This window comes from Temnothorax americanus, unplaced genomic scaffold (assembly GCF_048541705.1).
Source record: "Temnothorax americanus isolate GAGA-0224 unplaced genomic scaffold, ASM4854170v1 Scaffold21, whole genome shotgun sequence".
NCBI lineage: Eukaryota > Metazoa > Arthropoda > Insecta > Hymenoptera > Formicidae > Temnothorax > Temnothorax americanus.
In genome coordinates this window covers 2,646,192-2,669,477 of record NW_027509349.1, presented here as the reverse complement: position 1 = coordinate 2,669,477, position 23,286 = coordinate 2,646,192, and the positions used below count along the sequence as shown (strand labels likewise).

Genomic DNA, 23,286 nt, shown 5'->3' with positions numbered 1-23,286 from the left:
ATTTCATATATAACTCTTTTAAATTCGGTTAATTAGACTTAGCTTTATATGCGATCAATATTTATGTACAAATTCTCCAAAATTTCAAACGTCTGTAACTCCAGAACTAATTAACCAAATCTTAATTAATTATATATGAAATAGGGGTAGAAAAAACTGAAAAATTTAATCAAATTAGTTACTACTTATGCAAAAACAATAAATAACTATTTTTTACTTATTATTATATATTAATTAATCACTCATTGTTGCTTCCTCGGGAAGCTGTTTTTGTGAAAAAAAATGTTTATTAGTTTTCTATGCCAACGTGTTCAGAATGTTCTAAAACTAGAACTAAAATTACATTTTTACAAAATGTCCGTGTGTGTGTATGTTTGAGATATCAAGCTATTTCTAATTCTATTATATTCTTCAGTCTTTTCTACCTCTATTTTATATATAATACTTTAAGATTTGGTTGATTAAACCAAGCTTTATACGCGATCAAAGATTCATATGCGAAGTTCATATATGGACCATGTAGCCTGAACTCCTAAAGTCAACATCGATTTGACATTACGTCGATTGTGAAACCCCACTTGTGCTACTTTGTAATTTGTAAGACTCTCTATGAATATGAATTTATAAAATGGTTAAAGTTGAAATTTAAAAAAGTGTGCAAATGCTATGCTAATTAGCTTTCTGCTATGTTTATCGTCTCGGTGTTTTTCTCTGCCTGAGGCATGTTTGAATAGTAAATTGAGGATCGATATAACCGCGCTTATTTAACCGGTTATTGTGAAATTTTTGGATGTTTGGTAGATACACGATAACCGGCTAAATAATTTCTATACCGTCGTTACACGCTCCTAGAGAGTTAAAAAAGCAGAGATATTCTCGCTATACTTATTTTTCCGTCTCTGTCATTGGTCCAATCAGGGTCAACAAGATCGGCTTTCGTGCGAGATTTACAACCTCCGGTAAGATTTTACTAATTTTACGCTCCCGCTGGTCGAAAAGTTTAGCTCGTTCTGACGATCGCCGAAGAACGTGAATCCGAATGGTGAAAGTGACCTCCGGAGACCAGTGAAGAATCCCAATCATAGGAAGGAATTAAAATAGCTCTCTGGAGCACGACTCTGAGCTCTACTCTTTCGCGAGCTCCATTTCCGCTCCAGATTCAAATGGCGCTTTAAGATCTCTTGGATCGAATAAGATTCCGAAACTCCGGGACGGAGTCGTGAGAAATTTCGCCATTGCGTAGCGCGCAAAAGGACGATGCGCCGCGATTCAGATAATATTTTTTTTTTACGAAGTTGAACATGACGAAGATTAAACGAACATCTCTAGACGCACCTCTAATGGTTAAGGGCGAGACAAATTTATCGCAACGAAAGAACTATATTCCTTACCGCTTGCGTATAATGCGTGTCTAATACGCTAGAGAGTCAAGTAGACGGCGATAGAGCGATAGAAAGAAAGCTGGTAGGGATGACTATAGAGAAGCCTTATGCGTTTCTACGCGTCTTATGAATGGCTCGGCAAGAGCACGGTTTGGTTTGTGAATGATGCGGTTCAGGTGGCACAGGATAGGAACATCAGTGAGATCAGTCAACCGGATAGAATCTTTGATGATAGTAAACTATATTTCACATACGCAACGCCGAAAATTATAGCTAAAACTTTGGCTAGGATCAAGTCAAATGCAGTCGGTTCTGATGGAATATCACTGAAATTAATAAAAATGGTTTTACCTAGCTTGATGCCTGTAGTGGTGTCCTGGAGGTGAATGAAAACATTGAATCAATTGTACGGTGGGCAGAATGTAATGGGCTTCCGCTTAACTCGAGTAAGACACAGGCTATTATTTTTGGCACAGCTCGATACATTAATACCATTGAGCTTGACAGTTTACCAAATGTCATAGTAAATGAGTCATAGTATAAGTACTTGTAAAGCACTTGTAAAGCACATTTTTTCATATTGACGGGACAAAAATGAAGATGAGGCAGTCCCGACACTGTCTATAAAGATGCGTCAGAAGAAAGATTGGTGAAGGATAAAAGTGGAGGATCAACCGGCCCCTTTTTCTCCCTTTCGGAGATCCCCGGAACACGTTTAGCGCGTAGCTCACTTTGAGAGCCCCGAAGAGATAGGCGCGGACTGTGGAGTGGATGAGCGCGTGTGCAGTCGGAAAAAAGAGCAAATTAAACTAGAGAATCTTGGACGATATTTATTGAGATCCGCGATGCGGAAAGTATTTCTTACGTATTAATTGCGATCGACAGTAAGGCGTTATTGCCAAAAATTACATTAAAGCTGAAAAGCGAACTCGCACGGTACAATTTGATATGATTCACTCGACATTGTATCGGCTGTAATTATGGTGCAATTACATTGCGTATAATGCGTATAATAACAATGATCCGACTTCTTGCCGCCGAGCATCGCCAAGATTACATCGACGTACAATCAACGTATACATCTGGTCATCTATTTTTCATATCGACACATCGCGAACGATTGGACGATCTCGACGCATTTCTTGCGCGGCGTAAAAAGGACACGTAGCGGAAAAATAAAAACACACCCCCCCCCCCAAGTCGACCCCAAGCTATCGATCAAGCCTACTTAGAACTTGATCCGTTCACTCGTTATCGAGATCTCAACATCTCGAGTACTCGCAACTGTCTTTTATATAAGAATAACGCGGTTTAGGAATTGAATTGTTCAAAATGTTGTGAAGATAACAAGCGATGTTATATAATGGGCTACCGACCGCGGAGACAATAATCCGTAGTGGAAAGCCGTTTTTATGGATTTTTGGTAGTCCGTAGCAACGGGGCAAGTTACCGCACGTGCTGCGTAGTTTCTTGAAAGTATGCTCGTCAATAATTTCATTGTCATACCATGAGCGAACTAAACCATTGATTTTAGTTGTTAGGCGCTTGATAGGGTCACGATCGAGTTTCTTATATATGTTGTCTGGTCGTTAAGTAAGTCAGTCATTTGTTCTATGTAAGTCGTTCTGTCCATGATAACAGTAACTTGGCCTTTATCAGCTTTTGTGACTAACAGGTCTTCGTTATTTTTCAAAAATGTTTTACATTTGTAAAATGAGTCCGAGATAAATCTGTCAATGTGATTCACATGTTTCACCTAAGCTAAGAAATTTCGAAATGTGGTCGGGAATCTGTTTGCTACTCACGTTGACGATCCATTTATTCATGTTCTTTTCAGAAAAAACATTACCGAGTCGATTACTTAATGCGAGTTATGCAAATTTGCAAACTTCATATCTTTCTTATCGGTTTCTATTGTTAAATAACTTTTATTACACTGAAAATTTTATCACCTAATAAATAAAAACATTTGTTAAATTGCAATTTTAATAAAATATAGCGACATGAAGCAATATGCGATTTTTATACGCCGCTTTTTTTTAACGCAGTTTTTTTACACGGTAAATAATTCCTCCGTTTACGCGGTGCTTTTTATATGCGGGCAAAAAATGTATCTTTCTATCGTATTTATTAAACTTATTATATGTATATCAGTAAGCTCTAAACGTTCTTACTCCGCTTACTCGATCGTACTTATTACGATAATCTGACTTCTTTTGAAATTTGTTTTACATGAACTATTTGTTTAAATGAATAATGTAGAGAAAATATTTATGTGTGTGTGTGACATTTATTTTATATCTATTTTGCATTAATTATTTAAAATAATGCTTTGTAAAAAAGTTACTTAATAGTTATTTAACATATCACTTGAATAGCCACAAAACTTATTCACACGCGAGTCTCAGCCGCGTAAAAAAAATGCCACGTGGAACGAATATTCGGTGTAAATCGAGTAAGTGTATATATAGAATTTGCGTATTTATGTTCAGAATGTATTAGAATATATTAGAATAATGTTTAAATAAGTATCATTAAATTGACCGATGCGGCGGAAAAGGTCATCGCACATAAAAAAAATCAGCGTATTATTAGTCGTACTTGATTATTCGACGTAATACTTTTTTATATTAGGAAAATTCCTGTGTTTACGCCGTACAGCTTTAGAGTAACTCCGATATGTATATGCCGCACCTAAGGAAAACTTTTACCAGTACTACGTTTACGCGAGCGTTACTTTTGTAGTAACTTACGATATATCACTCGTTTACGCGGAGTAAATTATCGTTGGTTACTACAAAATCCCGTTTACGCGAAGGAATTATCGTAAGTTACTACAGTAATAACGCTCGCGTAAACGTATAGTACAGGTAGCACATATTAGTTTCATATATTTTTTTTTGAACGTACATATAGTTTTATAACCGTAAAGAAATATTAAGAAACGTTTGAACAACAAAGATCTAAAAAACATGAAAAATTTTTTTTAAAAAATTAAGAAAGCTGTAAAAAGTATGAAATAATACTTTTAAGAATTTCTTTCAATTTTTTGAAGTCGGCGCCAAATTATTTGTGATTTTGTTTTAAAATGTCAGCTCGATTAAAAAATGCGATGCAAAAATATTCATAGACATTTCTTCATGCTATATATAACTATTTAATTTATCGTTAATACATGTAACCGCATTTGTGTCTCTTCATTATTACTTACATCATGAATTATCTTAAGTATCATCATTACCAAATATCTCTCAGAATAAAGCACTAATTAGTAGATAAACCAATATATGCGTATAACATATTTATGCATTGATGCAAGAATTTTGTAATAACTGATTTTTTCACATAACGTTATATTGCGGGTGTATATACATGAGTCAGCACCCACTCGCGAGGTCAGGTATTGGGACACCTGGCGCCGGCGCGCTTTGGAATAGATTAAATTATTAAGTGCGATAAAAGTGTTTTGTAATAACTCAAATTTTGTGAGAAACTAACAAATAATATAAAAAACCGTTAGAAAGTGGTCAGACCGCACAGTTATGGGACGCAGCGAGTCAGCACCTCGCATAAGTGGTCGCAATAATTAAGGTCAGTAAAACTCTTTTGAAATAGCTGAAAATTTAGAAACTATTAAATTATTGCGAATAATGAAGGAAGAAAACGGTCAGACTTCTGCAGTTTAATGAGACTGACACAGTCAGCAGTCGTTTGAAGTGCGAAGATCAAGCGCGCGCGGCTGCTCCAAGCGCGTAGTATGAGAGCGGTTGACGTAGAAAATATCTCAAAAAAAATTTTTGACATTTGGACTTTGCATTGCAATATCTCCGCTCGTAGGGCACGTAGCGGAATATTATAATAAGAGAACCCCCCCCCCCCTAATTGGACCCCAAGCTATCGATCAAGCCTACTTAGAACTTGATCCGTTCACTCGTTATCGAGATCTCAACATCTCGTATACTCGCAACCCGTCGCGTCGCGTAAAAGAGTCACGGTCGGTCTCGCTCCGCGTGTACTTGACGCGAGACACTACCGTGTCTCTTGATATTTTACTTTATTAAATACATTGCACTTGATAAATACCTGTAATAAAGATCGATTGTCCGGCGTAAAAATTTTGTATCGGTCTTTCATATTTTATATCTTGTTCATTTTATTCATGATAAGAGAAATTAATATTTAAATTAACAATTAAAAAGTATGTTAGTTACATCTTCTTTCGAACGTCTGCTTGATTAGACGCTATTACTAGGACTACCTCAAATAGATACTCTTACTCCGTATATACACAAGTGTATGCGATATGCAGGGTGTTTAGTGTAATTCATTTATTTCGTAAATTAAAAGAGTATAGTAATTTGTATTATATTTTATAATTACCATAATAATTTAATATAGTTTTTCTATTATACTACACACTTTATAATTATTATGCATAATACATTATATATCATATTGATAAAGTTAGATGTGTAATCTATATTATAAAGTTAGATTACTTATTTTAAAAGTTAATAAAACTATTTTATATTGTTATTAAAGATGTAAGTACGCCGTTATAATACAAAACGCATTTTGAGATTAATATACAAAAAATTTAATTTTTAATTTTTCAAAAGCAGAATTTATTCATACATCAAACAAATGTTATTAATTTGGAATTTTATGTGGCGATCATTGTTAACGATTAGTTTAATCAACGTGCACGTTTTTATAACTCGCGATCAATTTTTAATTGCTATTCGCAATTAAGCAATAATACACAATGTTATCCAATTAAAAACGTAATAGGTGTACGAAAATAACTGACGTAAATATGAATTATTAATATCAATCATAGTATGTAAGAAGACAGTTCAGCTTTAACAAAAAAGGTTTTGTTGTAAACACGACAAATCAATCGCATGATTCGTGTATATAATAGTAGCCTCTAGAACTCAAAAATTAATACTAGACTGGCTATCTGCTTAATAACTAAAAATTGTTTTATTTAATTAGAACTGTGTAAAAGTATAGATTATTATTTTTTTTGCGGTTTTTTTTACGAATTTAGATCTGCCTAAGGAAAAAAGTTTCAAAATTTTTAATTTAGTATAGTAGTATATTGATACAGAAACTCAAATTAGATATTTAAATTTAATTTTAATTTATATTAATGTTAATGATTCATACACACACGTGTGTGTGCCCTGCTTTATAAAAGTTGTGATTTTCGTTAAAGCAGGGCACACACACACGTGTGTATGCCCTGCTTTATAGAAGTTGTGATTTCGTTGTGCGCGCCACGAACCTATGTAACAACTCGTCTCGCGTGAAAAGTGTATGCGTGAACTATTTTGACATATATATTAGTCATTTATGCCTTTCAATACTCAAAATAGCTGCTTTATTTTTCAAACTTTTTTTGTTTATAACTTTTTAATAAGAAGCGACCCCCGACTAAAATTTTCTAAAGGTCACTCAGAAGGGTGACCTTGACAACATATGTCAAGGTCAAAGTCATCGAAGGTGGGGCCCTAATTGTAAACATTTACCGAACATAATTAGAAAATAAAAATATTTGCTAAAATATTTTATTTTATTAATGCATTAAGAAACTGTACATATTACAGTATTGTTAAGATATTATTATCATAAAAACAAACAAGAAATGGTACTTATTTATTATACGAGTCAATTATACGGTTCAATTTATTTTCCTTGCAAGTACAACAATTATTCTTAACATAAAATGGTTCAACGTGGGTTTCCACGTGAGGCAAGGTGCTTAAAATGCGAAAAATGTAAAAAAATGAGTTTTTTTACACTAATAAAATGAATATTTCAGAAACATCGTTTTAAATTCTAATTATTTTTTTATATCACAACCTTGAAAAACGTTAATTAAGCTAAATTAAAATTTGAATTTTAATTATTCGACTCTTCTCACGTGCGATGCAATTACGAAACCGCATATTAGAAACATCACGAAGCTGGTGGCTGCAAAATTTATAGTATTCTCTAAGCAACATCAAACTTAATTAACATTAAACGATAATTAGGCTGCTAATCAAAATTACAATTTGATGGAAAATAGGCATTTCCACAACTCCGCACTAATGGCTCTCAACTACATTTAGTAAGTACTCTACTACATACATGTAAAACTTTATTAAAATCAAAGGTATAATGGGTCTTCTAAAGTCTTACTCAATTTTGCTTCCAAGAAGAATAACATTCTTCTTCTTTAAGAAAGTTCGTCTTTCTAAACAAAACAGGAAAATCGTAAACTACAATGTAGACAAATGTTTTGTAAATTTTTTCAGATTTTTAAAAATACTTTGAGATAGGAAAGATAACGTCGAACATGACAAATCCATGTGGGCACTGAGAAGGTACCGAAAAAACATATATGCACACGGAGAGATAACAAACCAGAAGAAGAGAACACTGAAGGTATTCGCGATCTCCTTGGGGTTTGCCTGTGTTCGAGATCGTGCAATTCGGTACGGAAAATCGCGTCATTTCAGCAATTCAAGGCATAAGGCAAGATATTCTGAATTGCTCGCGCAACACGTATGCATGCAGGGAGGGCGGTCGACGAGATTCAATTTCCACCGTGTCGTTTTAACCGCATTGCAAATCGCCTCTTCAATATTAAATTCGTCAGTATAGCATGGATCTTTCTTTCGCTCATATTCCAGAAAGCTCGCTAATCGCCAGCAAAACATTGCCACAGCTGACCGAGTGAACAAAGTCAAGCTAGTCAAGCTACACAATAGAAAGGTCCATGCTATAAACAAAAGCGAGGGCAAATAAGTAACGATCCGCGGATCGCCACGTGCAAACAGTGACGTCAGCGCGATGACGTAGAGCTCCGACGGCCAATCACCCTCCCGAAATTTGGAGAAGTCTGTCTGGAGGGAGCATCGCCTCGGAGGTGATAAAACGATCGCCGCCTCGGCGCGGGATCGATTCTCGTTCGTAGATCACCCGCTAAAGTATCATCGTATACGACCGCTTGTACTTTGCTTCAACCGCATTTTCGCATTCGCTCACGGCTTTTTCCTTCACTGGAAATATTAACGACTCTGTAAATACTTGTAAATATAGACTTTATTTTTCATTTGTACTTGCTGTTCATTTGTGTTCTTTTTGTAGTCGTCTCGTTACCTCGCGCGATACCGCGCTACCGCGTGCTCTCGAACAGACTTCATGTCAGTCGTGTCCTTATCCATGTTTTCGCACTATTTCACAAAGTTTGATGATACTTCAAGGTAATCCACTTTTAAAAAAGGCGTGTTACCTGAGTGAATTTCGTTTGTATCAAAAAATTGAAGCCTCTTTTCCGCGATGCCGATTGGTTATCTCGATTGATTGCCGCGCCATAGCTTTGCTTCATCCCGTGAGGGACTGTCATCGCGGAGTATTGTGGCGAGTTTCGTGCGTGTAGTGCGTCGTGTGTGTCGTGGTGTGACATGTGACAGCTCGCGTCGTGTCGCGAGGTTAATATTATTATTAATGTGCATGATCTCTCATCATTATTATAAATATAAAATCTGAATTTCGGTCGCGTCACGCAAGGATCGAAGTGCCACGCGAAATATCAGCGGATCGGAGATAGGTAATTACAGTGACTCCTCTTCTAAAAAGGGCATGTCGTAGGTATTGTTGTCACTTTTCCGCGATCCCGATTGGTTCTCTTGCTGCGCTTACTTTATTTGCAGCTGTCACTGTATATTTTGACAGTTGTGTGTATCAAGGGTTAATAGTGTAATAGTAATAGCGTAATGTTAAAGCTAAATAGCGCGCGCGAAGCGCGCGTCTGTAGTGTCTAGTATAGAAAAAAAATAAAAACAATCAAACAACGAATGAAGAATTTTTCCTTTTTTTTGCCGTCACGAGGCACGCTTCTTAACAGTCAATTCTTTACTGAAACTATGTCATTGCTTCTTCTATCGGCTTTAAGCATTACCGATAGGTAATGCCACAATTAAGAAACGTTAATGATAATCGTGCTGTATACGTTGTATAAATGCAAATCTTCTTTTTCTTTCTACATGCTGTATTTTACTTGATTCTTTCCATGTATCGGATTACTTCCTTTTCGTTTAATTCGATTCTTGTAAAATTTAATTTTACAAGCAGATAATAGAAATATGCTTTATTGGTCGAGCTGTATCTCTGTGCCAAATGATATATTTTTGCAATATACAATATCTTGCAGCTCAGCTAACTGCACGTGACTACTGTCGGTCTTGAAATACAGTCTCAAGTTAAAGACAAAATGTACACGTAATTAAATTGATAATTAATTTAATAATTATAATGCTAAATAAACCACCCCTTATAAAACAAACTATAACAAATTTATCGTGAAAAATATGACCTCAGCCAGAATTCAAATCTGGACATCCCTGATGTAATCTGGGACGGGCGTCTTTATCAATTCGAAATCACAGAGGCGTGTGTGGTAATAATTATTGCAATAAATAGTGAATAATGATAAAGAAAACCGTCATTACAATATCTCCTTATCATTTACTGATTATTTAATTGTAAGATTTAAAAATTCTAACTTTTAACAACACAAAGAAATAAACTTGTATCTTTTATTAGCAACTTACCTTCTATAGTCAAAGTTCAGCTTAAAAAATTTATTTAAGGAGACAAACGAACATTTTGTTAATTATTTAATTGAAACTAAAACTAAAAAAATAATAAAGAAATTGGCATGTATAATACACTAAACATACAACCACAGCTTATCGTCGATTTGTGTAATCTTCTTACAACACCGTTCCTTTTTTTTTTCATTCTTTTCTTTCTTGACAAATAGGTTCCTAGTCAAAAGTTACCCTATTCCGACATTTCTATAAGATTCTTAAGTTTGTTAACAACATTTTACCTTGTATACAATAAAATATAATGTATATGATTAAATATATGTAGATATACTTTTTGGCATGATACAAAATCTACAAAGCGGATTGTTCTATAATTGTGACGTCGCTCTCGCTTTCGGTATTTTGCGCCGATATGTTCAATTCACAATGATCGTTGTTCTTCCCGCAAGCCTTCTTCGCCTGTTCGAGAAGAATCTGTGCCATCTGATTGCCCGTTTTCTCCACCATTTGCGAGAAGTAGCCTTTTGGTTTGTCGTGCAACAGCTCGTACGGGCAACCGAATTCCTGTTGACGTGACAATTATTCTTTCAGCAACGAATCAAGTATTGTCCAATGAGTTATCAACCGCGAAAAAACCACGTTTAATTATAGAAAATAATTTGTCGGAAATCTTAACGTTTTTATAGATATGCTTTACATTAGAACTTTATTTATTTACAATAAGAAACTTATTTTTCGCTCGTTTGAAGCAAAGGCTACAATGAGAAGTAAGACCATTACAAGAGCATTAATAGATGTTACGGAAAATTTATATCGAATTTATTTATTTAATTTCATTACTTTTTTATATATAGACAATTCTAAATATAATAACTCCGACATTAAATTTTTACGATAGTTTATTGTACGATAGTTATCCTTCTATATTTTTATTTATATGTAAACGTTCTCTTTTTTTAAACAATTTATACTATTGTAATATTCACTATTGTATTGTGCTATTAACTTTGTGATACGAATAATTAGAAACAAATTTTGTTTGTAGGCAATTACAAAGAAAACAACGCTTTTTGGTTGAGTTTACTAAAATACATATTTTCACTAACATATATTTTCTAACATACGTTTTATTAATTGAAGAGAAACCAACCACAATAGAACCGTTCTCCATTACGATGATACGATCGCTGTCTATAATGGTATTCAAACGATGTGCTATCGTAATAACGGTGCATTCTTTAAAAGTACTCCTTATTGTATCTTGAATTAAAGCATCGATGCTAGAAAAAGACATTTAGAAAAAAATTCGCAAATAGATTCAAAAATCAGTTACGATATAGCATTTTACAGCTACAGAACTCTTACTGGAAATCTGATGCAATTCAGAAAGTCTGTTATTTTTCTAAAATTTTAATTTATTACTAAATAAATCATCATTCTACCATACCGAGAGATACTGAATTATTTGGAAAATTAATATTTTGTTAAAAAAATTTTTGAAGTATCTATATGATAATTTATTCTTTCGTTAACGATCAACCAAACAAAACCATCTGATTTTTACCAAATAATGTTATAACATATTTTTATTGCTAAAAATCGTCAACGACTCACTGCGAATCAATATTAGCCGTGGCCTCATCGAGGACGAGCAAGCGATTATTTCTTAGAATAGCCCTGGCCAAACATATGAGCTGCCTCTGGCCGACGCTGAAGTTGTGACCGCCATGAAAGATTTTCTGATCCAATGCGGTATCGTTCAACTCGACCTGCCGCAGCACCTCCCACAGCTTCACGTCATCGTACTGACTGAACGGGTCCAGATTGTAACGCAGACTTTCGCAGAAAAGCACTGGTTCCTGCGGTATGATGGAAATCTTGCAGCGCAGCTCGCTCAGGCCTACCGTGCTTGTATCCCGACCGTCAATTTCAATCTCACCCTCCAGACCTTCGTTGAATATGCGGAAGAGCGCTGAGATCAAGGAGGACTTGCCGGCGCCAGTTCGTCCCACCACCCCAACTTTCCAGCCAGGTTCGATGGATACGTTCAGATTCTGCGAAACGCGACGGCATGATAAAATACAAAAGGTATCTGCAAAAATGAACGATCGGTTTGCGTACTTTCAAGACCGGTGGATCGTCACTGTGATACTTCATGCTGACGTTCTTCAAGATCAATTGTCCTTGGGACGGCCATGTAAACGGCGGCGGATCGTCCGAGGTAATGGGACCCTCCTGGGGAAGATTCGTGTATTGGAGTAGTCTTTCTACGGAGGTCATCAGCGACATTGTCTCGGAGAACTGCTTTATGCCATATTGCCAGTGACCGATTAAAATCATCGATTGCGATATTGCCAGACCTACTTTACTGTCCTCTACACTGTCTGTATCATAAAGATAAACAAAAAGCGATTAGTAATAGCTCGATGATTCTTCACGATTGTCGAAATGTATTTTCCAACATCGGCAGAAATAAAGAATCTTCATATACTGAAGCTTAAACCCCAAAAGATTCTGTTAATTTGTTGTAGCTTTTTGTATCTTCTCCAATTATTTCGAAGTTGTGAAGGCTATTTAGGGCCACTTCAACCAAACTCCGATTAACATCATCGTTGATTAGTCCATTGGAAATGACCAATCGTCGATTGGATCAGAATTTGGTCGAAATAACCCTTAATCTTCAAGAAGAATGTTTTAAATAATTATAATTTACCATTCTCATTTATCAATACTAGGGAGAAGCAAATCAAGGCGAGGAACAGGCACAAAATTAGATCCGTAAAGACACCGAAGGCTGTCGAACTTGTTATAAAGAGGTACCACGTGCCGCTGTGATGATCTTGCAACATGTCGAACTGTTTTCGCATCATCTTCTCGATTTCGACGCCGCCGCTTCTAATCGTCGGCAGGCCGTTCAGCGTAGCATTCACATGCGAAAATAACGGGCTCTTGGCTGAAAACGCAAACGCCAATTTAAACTGGAACTTACAAATTCTTCGTGAGAACATACCAGATCCAAGTTTGATGGCAAAAGTCAAACGGAATCTAGGAGTTAAGGAATAAATGAATCGTGCGTATTCCGTCTCGTTCTTTCTAATAAATAGTATATTATTCCAATACTTACTTGCGCCTTCGAGACGTTTGACGTTTTGAGCGGTTTTCAGGTAGAATATCGTCGCGAAGTAAAACAAGATGACCAGTACTGCTATCGGTATCAGCATCCATTGATTAATTATAGCCTCCATGGTTAATACACCGCATATTGTGAAAACCACTTGAAACGCCTCTAACATAATTTTGGGCAGATATTCGTCTACGGTGCCCAAGTCTTTCGAAAATCTGTTTAAAATTCTCCCTGGAACAAAAAACCTATAAATTTAAACAAGGCTTAAACATCTGGGAATTAAAACCGTTGTTTCAATGATTTACATTCTGACACTATAAATATTCGAAGAAAGATCTAATGCCAATCGTCCCGCATCATAGCTCTTTATGAATAAGGATAAAAATAATAACTACCCGACAAATTTGAACTCGACTAAAATTTGTCAGTCTTGTTTCTTCCGGATTTAAAAATTAGTAAACTTCAACTCTTCAAAATTTCTCTTTGAGGCGACAATTTCCTTTGCCTATTGTAATCTTGCGATTATATATTGCTTACCAGAAGGATTAGTGTGGAAGAATGACATGCGCGCCTGCAACAGGTTGGAGAACATGGAATTGTGGAGGTTGCAGCTCGATTTCATGCAGATTTTCATGAAGAAGAAGCTGCGGAGCAGAGTGGTAGCAATACAGGCGATGATGCAGAATGTGTATACGTATATGGCATCCACAGTACTGAGCAGGCCGTCTGGGTTCAGCGTGAAGATCGACCCAAGGAAACTATCGTTGTACATGTTTGCGAACTGTTTGGCCTGACTAGAGTTATCAATGCGCCTAACATTCTCCAAGTGAGTCCAATATTTGAGCCAATAATCATTCCCTGTTGTTGCAACCTGACTGATGACGAAGAGCAGCAGCAACATGAACAGGGTAAAGTAGTTGCCGCCGTGATGGAAATATTCCTTGTACACTTTGCCAGACATTCGGCCGCGTGCCATTATTTCGGCTTCCGGGCTGTTCTCCGCATAATCCGAATCGCCAATATCCGAATGCTGCGCGTAAACAAAATAAACAATCTAATTACTTGACTTTTGCAACGGACGCAGCTCGATAAAGATAGTCGCGCTATGATCATAAAAAATATTAAGAAAACAATATGTTAAGAAAATTAATGAATATTTAGGAACCACTTAACTTCTCTGGTTATAGCATACTTTGGGAATTTTTTTTTAATTTACTTTGTTAGTTGCTAATCAGTAACTAAATCTGCATTAATTATTTTTAGCGCAAACATATGTTATATAAATATATTTTTTTCAATTATTTTGTTTTGCTACGAATGTATTTGTGTTAAACAAATTTGATATATAAAAAATGTTGACGGTTCCCGTTTTTTAATTAAAAAGAGCGAGAGATAAGGTTTATCTTACAATGATGGAACTTGCGGTCGATAATTTAGAGGCACGTCTTATTATCGAGGTTTTTCTCATAGACATTTCCGAAGCTCTCCTTATATCCTCTTCCTTCTTCTGCGCTTCGTGACTCAAATTGTCCATCATTCGAATGAAATCTTTATTTGATTTTACTAATTCGTTATAGCTTCCTTGCATCTTCATGAAACCCTTAGGGAACAATTCTTTAATTATTTATAATTTATAGTTTTACCTTTAAAACTTTTAATATATGAATTCAAAAATTTTTTATTATATTTATCTATTTAAGAATTAAACATTATTTTTTGTTAACGTAAACTTTGATAAACATCTTTATTTATTGCTATATACTATAATGATAGTACGATATGATTATACTGTATCTTTACACTATATTACGTTATTATATTATATTGACTATATTGATAATACAGTATGTCTTTTCATATGTCTCTTCACTCGGCATTCAAGTTTGTTATATGATTTGAAAGAATCAAGTCCGAATGGAAATAGATTTAAAGTTGAAATTTGGAATGTAACAATGAAACAAAAATCGGAATACCGATTGAAGAATATTCTCTGCGACACTTACTCGATCCAACACGACGATGTGATCTGCGCGTTTGAGAAATTGCAACTGATGGGTGACGAGTATTCTCGTCTTGCCGTGGAGATACTCGGTAATGCACTTCCTGTAGAGGTGCCTGGCGACACGAGAGTCCACCGCGCTCAAGGGATCGTCGAGTAGATAGAGATCCGCCTGCCTGTAAACCGCTCTCGCGAGATTGACTCGCGCTCTTTGGCCTCCGGACAGAGTTATACCTCTTTCGCCGACCATTGTCATGTCTCTTTGTGGAAACTGCCGGAAATCCTTCGTCAAGGCGCACACATTTGTCACCTAAAGTGTTTGCCAGTCGATCGTGAAGAGTGTAAAACATTATAAAATGCTAGAAAGTTCGAAATTAAGAAATATTGAACATTATTCCTTTTTTTATATAGATGGAATCATACAGATTAAAGATTTGGAAAAAATTTATGGTACTTAGTCGCTGAGACATATCTTCTTTCATTGATAAATCAATGACGATTCACGTTTAATGGTTGAAGCAAAAAACTGAGGATATGAAAATTGTGTAAAGATGCAAAAAAAAGGTATCAATATATACGTAAAATAGCAGGGATACATGAATATTATACAATAACTGTCTGAAAATTACCTGATTATATCTAGCCTTGTCGTAGGGCTGACCAAAGAGTATGTTGTCTCTCACAGTACCGCTGAAGAGCCAGGGGTCCTGGCTGGCGTAGGAGATAAGCAAAAAATTATTCTTCGAAGAGCTCTGAGTGAGAGCCACTGAACCCGCGCCGGGATCCAACTCCTTCAGCAGTAGATGTAACAGAGACGATTTACCGGAGCCCACGGCTGCCGACCACAGCGCATAACTGGCCCGGGTTGATGGTCAAGTCGATATTGCACAAAGTCGGCGGCAATTGGCCGTTGATCCAATTGGCGGAAACTTGCTCAAGCTTCACGCAAACCGGAAGGTCAGAAGTTCCCTGAAGCTCCGAAAGAACGTTACTCCTATTTTTCAAAATGTAACTCATGTCTGTTTGATTCTTTACATTAGTCGCTTCGTTTGGTTTCTGAAATTTATCCTGTAACTGCGGCGTCTTCTCTAAACGTTTCATACTCACTTCGTCCATCAGCAGAAAGTCCTGTACAAATTAAGCGCATTTTAATAATTACGTAAGGATGTGCCACAGTCAAACTATGGGATACATTGTAAAGCAATTAATTTAATAGTTTATCGCGAATTTTTGGAAATATAATATGACAATATGCACCTCCAATCGGTTCGTAGACACTATTGATTCGCCCAGCTTTACCAGCGCCATTGTAAAACTCACCGCGACGGTAACTCTAAAAATAATGAAGTACGTCGTTGTTACGAAGGTAACGTCGGCAGTCAAGTCATTTCCACTTAGGACGAACATTATCAAAGTGGAATAGAGGGCCAGTCGATCGGTGAAGGCTGTTATGGCCAAACATGCGGCAAACACGTATGACGAGAATTTGCTCCCTTTGATTTCCAACTTTCTGGTCACCGATACGATCTTGCTGAACGATTTCTCCCAAACGTACATCTTTACCACCTGAAACGAAAATTATGATCTTGCAAGTTTGTTTCACAAAATTGTTTTCTTAGCATTGGCAATCTCATTTGGCAGTCGAATTTGACACTTTTGAACGTTAGCGTCTTCACTCGTTTTTGGTTGTTTAACAATAAAGTAACTTAATTATCAAATATTTGAGGATACCTGTATCCCGGCTACGAGTTCGCTCATCAGCTGCACTCTTCGGTCGGTCAGTGGTGCGATCATAGCTCTAATTTTGCGGCTCAACAAGCTGATGATCCCTTGTACCACTAAGGCGATGAACATCAGCGTTCCGATGCCGACAAGACCGGAAATGCCAATATTTCGCCACATAATAGTTCCTATGATCATGATCTACAAGAGAAACGGTCAATCTTAACAGATGTTTTTAAAAAGCAATGTGAACATAAAAGAAAGTTATAGATATTCTATATCTTTACAGTTAATATTAGTGAAACTATAAATTGCATATAAATAGATATGGATATGTATAACATGCTATGCATTAGATTATAACTGTTAGACATACCTATTAATAATTTAAAAGAATTAAGAATTTGGACATTGCTTTCTCACCATTTTTTAGTGTGCAAATTAGAAATTTAAACTTTGCTTTATCAACATTTTATTGGGCTCACAAAGCTTCTCTTAGAAAGCTTGTATTTTATTTGATGTATAATTATTAGTACCTATTTCTTAGTTTGGCTTTTTTATATAGGAAGCTTTATGTACGCGGCAGTAAAATGTTGATGAAGCAATGTGCAAATTCCTAATATCTACACTTAAAAATGGTGAAGAAGCAAAGTGCAATTTCCTAATTTACACACTTTTTGCACTTATATATATAATTTTCACAAAAATTTTACTCCGTTCTCTTCTAGATACCATTGGACTTTAGAATCCGAGGCAGGTCCCTAATTAGCTTTTCTTTATTCAAAATTTTATTTAAAAAAAATCTCTTCATTGATTATCATCAATACTAACCTTCCTTTAATGATACTTTATCGATTAAAAAAAAATCAGCCCATTATCTTAAAATTTGCGGAAGTTACAGTAAACACGAACATCAAATCCGTACATGCACACACACACGCGCGCGCGCGCGCGAGCGACATTTTGTAAAAATAATTTTTCGACGTTTTAAAACATTTAGAACACGTTGGCATAGAAAACTGGAAAAAAATGTTTTGAGAGAGAGAGAGAGAGAGAGAGAGAGAGAGAGAGAGAGAGAGGAAGCAAAAGAGATTAAATATATTAATCTATTTATTTCAAGAAAAGGATATATATATAAGCGTTTTTGATATTAATTATATTGGAATATTCTCGGAATGCACACGCGAATATTTTTTCACGAGATGAAGAATTACCTGAATAGGCATGATCCATATGAAATTCAGAAACGTCGATAAATAATCATAGCGAATGACGTCATTGCTGAGAATATTCGTGATCTGTCCAGTACTGATTTGGTTTATGGATGCTCTGTTCAATCGTAATAACTGCAACAGTTTTGGAAAAAATTATAGGGTCTACTACTACATGATATACATATAATACATATGTGAACAACATTTTTTCTGATATCGATTTCTATCCTACTTTCTTTAAATTTCAAATAAACGTCACATGTAAATCAACCAAATAAATATAACCCGCGCACTTTTTTAAGCATTAAAAATAATTGGTTTAAATTAATTTTTTTCGACATCGAAATTGATCTCTTACTCACAATCAGACAAAGACTAACTTATATATACGACAATATTTTCCAACATTGATTAATTTTTTAATTACGTTGATCTAACGTTTCGTTAAATGTCATATAATTATTACTTCATAATTAATTATGGCAAACATAATGCACTTTTCCAGCTAGAAAAGAGTGCTTTTTCTCCCTAGAATAAACTTGGATCAGGACATGGACTCGCAAATTAATCTACAACATTGTTACCTTTCGGTAGAGGAGGGAACTACAGGAGACGCGTACCCTCATTCCGATTTGCTGCGACAGCAGTCGCATGTGGTGTATTATTAGAGCGGATATGATATTGCAAATGACCATGGAGCTGATGTAGATTAGCACTTCGTTCCTGTCTGTCTTGTACTTCGCGATCTTGTTTCTAGCGAAATAGTCGATAATCCAACCTTGAAAGATTGGTATCGCGACGCGCACCACGCTGCACTTGAAAGCAAGAACGTTGAAATTCAACGATTCACAGGCTCATGAATTTTACTCTATCTAAGAAGAAGAAGAAAAAAGAGAAAGAGAGAAAGTGAGAGAGAGAGAAAGAGAGAGAGGTCCTAAATTAACAATTACACAAGTTTACGTAATTTTGCAGTCTAGGAAAGAAAAGTAGTTTTCTATAGTTTTTGTGCGCTAAAATTGAATATAAAGACAAAAACGTCCGGTTATTAATGTCAGGTTCACGAGAAAAATGGAGTTAAATCTCTTCAAAAACGCGTTTTTGACCATTTTCGATAATTTGGAGCTGATAAATCCGATGAACGAAAGACTTAACGATTCAAATTTAAGCTTGAACATTATATTTCAGTATGAGATCATAAAATTTCTTTTGTACCACAGGCACTATCGCACATCAGGCGCGCTTTGTTTTTAAAAGTTGGTGTACGATCGCACAATAAAGTACAACGATTGTTATTCCATTCTAAATCTCTGCAAAACCATTACAAATAGTAAGGATTTTAATAGTGGATTTAATGCATAGGATTAAAGATGTTTTTTAATAAAAAAAAATTTTATTTAAATAATTATTATTTAACAATTTTTGAAAATAACAATTTTTTAACAAACTAACTTTGTAATTTAATTGTACAAAAAAAATTATGTAAGATACATGTATTGTAAAATTTTTATTTGCAATAGAGTTTTGCAGAGTTCTAAATTGGGGCAATTATCATATTTTCGATATATTTCTATAACGATTTATCTAATAAAGTAAATAAAGTATTGCAGTTATTAATATCATAGTTTTTCTAAAAAATAACGATATACTTGAATAAGCATGCCGATTCCGATTATAAAATATGGCCACCAAAAAGCGTTGAAGATCGCCTTGTATAATCTCGGACGAACGTTTTTCTTTAGTGACACTTTCTGCCCGTCTTTATCCACAGTGTATTTCAGGTTCTTCAGTTTGTCCAGCTCGCGATTCCAGTACCTAGACGAAAAAAAAGCGTTACACGCTTGAGCTCTCGGATGACAATCCCTTCAGAAATGGGAAATGGGAATTGACAAATTTGTCAATTAAAAGACGTTTTTGAAATCATAATGCGCTTCAAGAATAATGTTATATACTTAAAGAATACTATTAATTTTGCCGAGCCTTTAATCTCGTGATGTTTCTAACATGGGATTTCGTAATTCATCGTGCGTGAGAAAAGGATTGCTAAACGTCTGCATCCGACGCAGACTTGATTTTGATGAATTTTACAGGCATGTAAGACTTACTAAATGTATTCGAATGCCACAAGTGCGAATACACGGATACATCTAGTTTCCGAGATATTCAAATTTTCATTATTCGATATGAAAAAATAATTGGAAATAAAAAATATTTTGCCGAAATAGTTCATTTTATTAGTGTATTAGAAAATTGTACATACACGGTAGTTGTGGGACAACAAGTACCACCAAGAATTTTATGTGCAAGTTATTCTGATTAATATCTACCATAATAAAAAATATTAATATCTATTACATTATAAAATATAAAATCTGTTTAATTAATGTTTGAAAGAAGAACAAAAAAATCAAAAAAGTTTACATTTTTAATATCGTCACTCGTTGTGTGTTTAAAACAAGAAGTTATTAACAAAAGGAGTTTCATAAATAAAACGTAACCACATAAGTTTTCAACTTTCCATGCGAAGCAAGGTCCATCGCACACCATCCCCAGCTAAGTTACAAATCACATAATGTTTTATGACTTTACTTTACTTTCTTCGTATTTCGGTACATTCTTTTAAGAAATAATGAAAAATGATGTTGCCACAAAATACAATAAATGTCAAAAATATATTGTATATATTGAATATAACATAAATTGCGCTTGAATTTCTAAAATAATTAAACTTTGTTTAGTAAAATTATATAGATATAGAACGGCAGTGACTGTTACAAGCGTCAACGTATGTCCGATTGTCTCCAACGTAGGCGATACTCACTTCTCGAGATGATCGGTCAGTTTTTCAGACTCGTCCGCTTTTATTGGTCGATAAATATCAGATTCCTCTAAATCACGCTTAGCGCCTTTCATAAATAATTCTCGCATCCACCTGTTCGCACAATCGGTATACTTGATTATACTACAGCTCAAAGATTGTTCTAAAGCAATAATTTCTTTCTTTTTCTTCTTCTATTTCAATAAATATATGACAACAGCTATAGACAAAATCATTAGGCACCCTTGTTTCTTCTGAATATCTTGGGATGAATGAGTTTTCCGTTTTCATCCTTATTGATCTTGTGAATGGTTCGAACAGTTGAGATACAAAGTCCATTATCTTTCTTAGGGAAACATTAGTCAGAATATTACTCAATATTACTCAGAAAACTGTTCACTTTGGATGGATTTTGTTCCTTAATTGTTTGAACTATTCACAAGGCCAATATAGGATGGAAACAACAAAAAGCTTACACTCATTCAGTTTCAAGATATTCAGAAGAAAAAGGGTGTATTATAATAATTTTGTTTGTTTATGCCTGTATACGTATGACAGAAAGTGTTATACTTTGAACACTTATTACATACGTAATTAGATATACATGTATTTCTTATTGTAAATTTACTTTGAAGGTGTGATTGGTTTATAAAGTCTAAATTGTCTGAGAGATATAGGAAAAGAAATAAATCCGTTTATGTGCGATAATGGCGATACAACATAGTACAATATAATACATGCGATATGAGCTGTGGGTGTGTGTTAATATAATAATATATAAAATTTAATATAAAATACCGTAGACATAAAAGGATATGTAAGTAAGTATGCCTTGTGATAGCTGATAAGGTATGATAATACGAGGATATGACTCGACGTAAATTGCACACCAATTTTCTAAATAGCGAGATAAAGTTTTACGCAATTTTCCATTCTCTTTAGATAAACAGTATAACGTAAAATATGTTGTTAGAAAAATAGCTAACGTAATGCAAGCGAAAATATTCTTTATTTTGAAGAGTAAAAATTTTGTCTTCAAAATATAAAGATTTTTTATTTTTCGGAACACTACAATTTCGAGCTTAACTTTAGAAGAGCTATAAATCTTCAATTTTTATAAAATTTTACAGGTACGTAGTATTTACTAAAAGTAATCGGAGCTACCAGTAGTTTTCGAGAAATTCTAATTTTAATTATTCGGCTTAACTAATATTTTTCAAAATTTCAATATAAAAATAAATTAGAATATAAAAATATTTTGCTGAAATATTTTATTTTGTTAGTGCATTAAGAAACTGTACATATAGTGCAGTTGTCAAAATATAATTATTATAAAAATAAACAAGAAATGATATTTATTATACGGGCCAATTATATGGTTAAATTCTTTCTCCTTGCAAGTATACAGCGATATTATTCTTAACATAAAATGGTTCTACATGAGTTTCCAACTTTCCACGTGAGGCGAGGTGCTCACAGTTCACAGTGTAAAAAAGGTAAAAAAATAAGTTTCTTTTATTTTTTTTGTTTTTTTTTTATTTTATTTTATAAACACTAAACACTGTACATACAGTTTTCTAATACACTGAAAAAATTAATATTTCAGTAAAAATTGTTTTAAATTATAATTATTTTTTTATATTAAAACTTTGAAAGACGTTAAGCCAAATTAAAATTTGAATTTTAATTATTCGACTTTTCTCACGTGCGATGCAATTACAAAACCGCATCTTAGGAACACTACAGGCTGGTGGCTATAAAATTTATAGTATAGTATTCTCTAAGTGACGTCAAGCCTACTTAATATTATACGATAATTAAGCTAAATAATTAAAATTGCAATTTTTCAAAAAATAAGCATTTTCACAACTCCTCACTAGTGTGGTTCTAAACTACATTTAATAAATATTACTACTTGTAAAATTTTATTAAAATCGGAGAGTGATGGCCTTCTAAAGTCTTTTACCTAATTTCGCTTTCAAGAAGAATATTCTTCTTCTTTAAAAAAATTTTTCTTTCTAAAAAAAAAATATATTTCCACCTTTTTAAAATCTTCCTGTTTTGCAAAAATTAAAATTTTTATAAAAAACAAAGACGTTTTGGTCTTTTTTCAACGCTTATTCTTTTACGAATACATTAAGATCTTAGGTATCCGTGTGCATATCCTTCCGTGGGTTTATGGCCAAAATGATATCTGCTCGTAACTGTAATTCTTGCATCAAGCCTGCCAAAAAATACTAAATAAACAATGTTTATCAAAATAACTATAAAATCGTCAACTATAATGTAGACAAATGTTTTGTGAATATTTACAGATTTTTAAATAGTTATTTGTGCAACAAGTGCTGTGGAAGATGAAAATTCACGGGAATTTTCATCTTCACGCACGGCTTGCATACCCTATTTTATTTACGTGACGCGTGC

General features: G+C 34.5%; 1 protein-coding gene across 1 annotated transcript in view; it reads right to left on the bottom strand.

The window, feature by feature from the left end:
• Positions 1–9,997: 9,997 nt before the first annotated feature.
• LOC143897871 (ATP-binding cassette subfamily C member 4-like) overlaps positions 9,998–23,286 on the bottom strand; it is a 13,781-nt gene continuing 492 nt past the window's right edge. The window contains 17 exon segments of the mRNA XM_077406820.1: positions 9,998–10,552; positions 11,139–11,268; positions 11,603–12,042; positions 12,110–12,372; positions 12,702–12,941; positions 13,113–13,343; positions 13,650–14,142; positions 14,521–14,712; positions 15,116–15,421; positions 15,741–15,947; positions 15,949–16,239; positions 16,369–16,677; positions 16,843–17,034; positions 18,048–18,179; positions 18,632–18,862; positions 19,694–19,859; positions 20,866–20,976. Coding sequence (XP_077262946.1) covers positions 10,340–10,552; positions 11,139–11,268; positions 11,603–12,042; positions 12,110–12,372; positions 12,702–12,941; positions 13,113–13,343; positions 13,650–14,142; positions 14,521–14,712; positions 15,116–15,421; positions 15,741–15,947; positions 15,949–16,239; positions 16,369–16,677; positions 16,843–17,034; positions 18,048–18,179; positions 18,632–18,862; positions 19,694–19,859; positions 20,866–20,976 — 4,147 coding nt within the window. The 3' untranslated portion in view covers positions 9,998–10,339.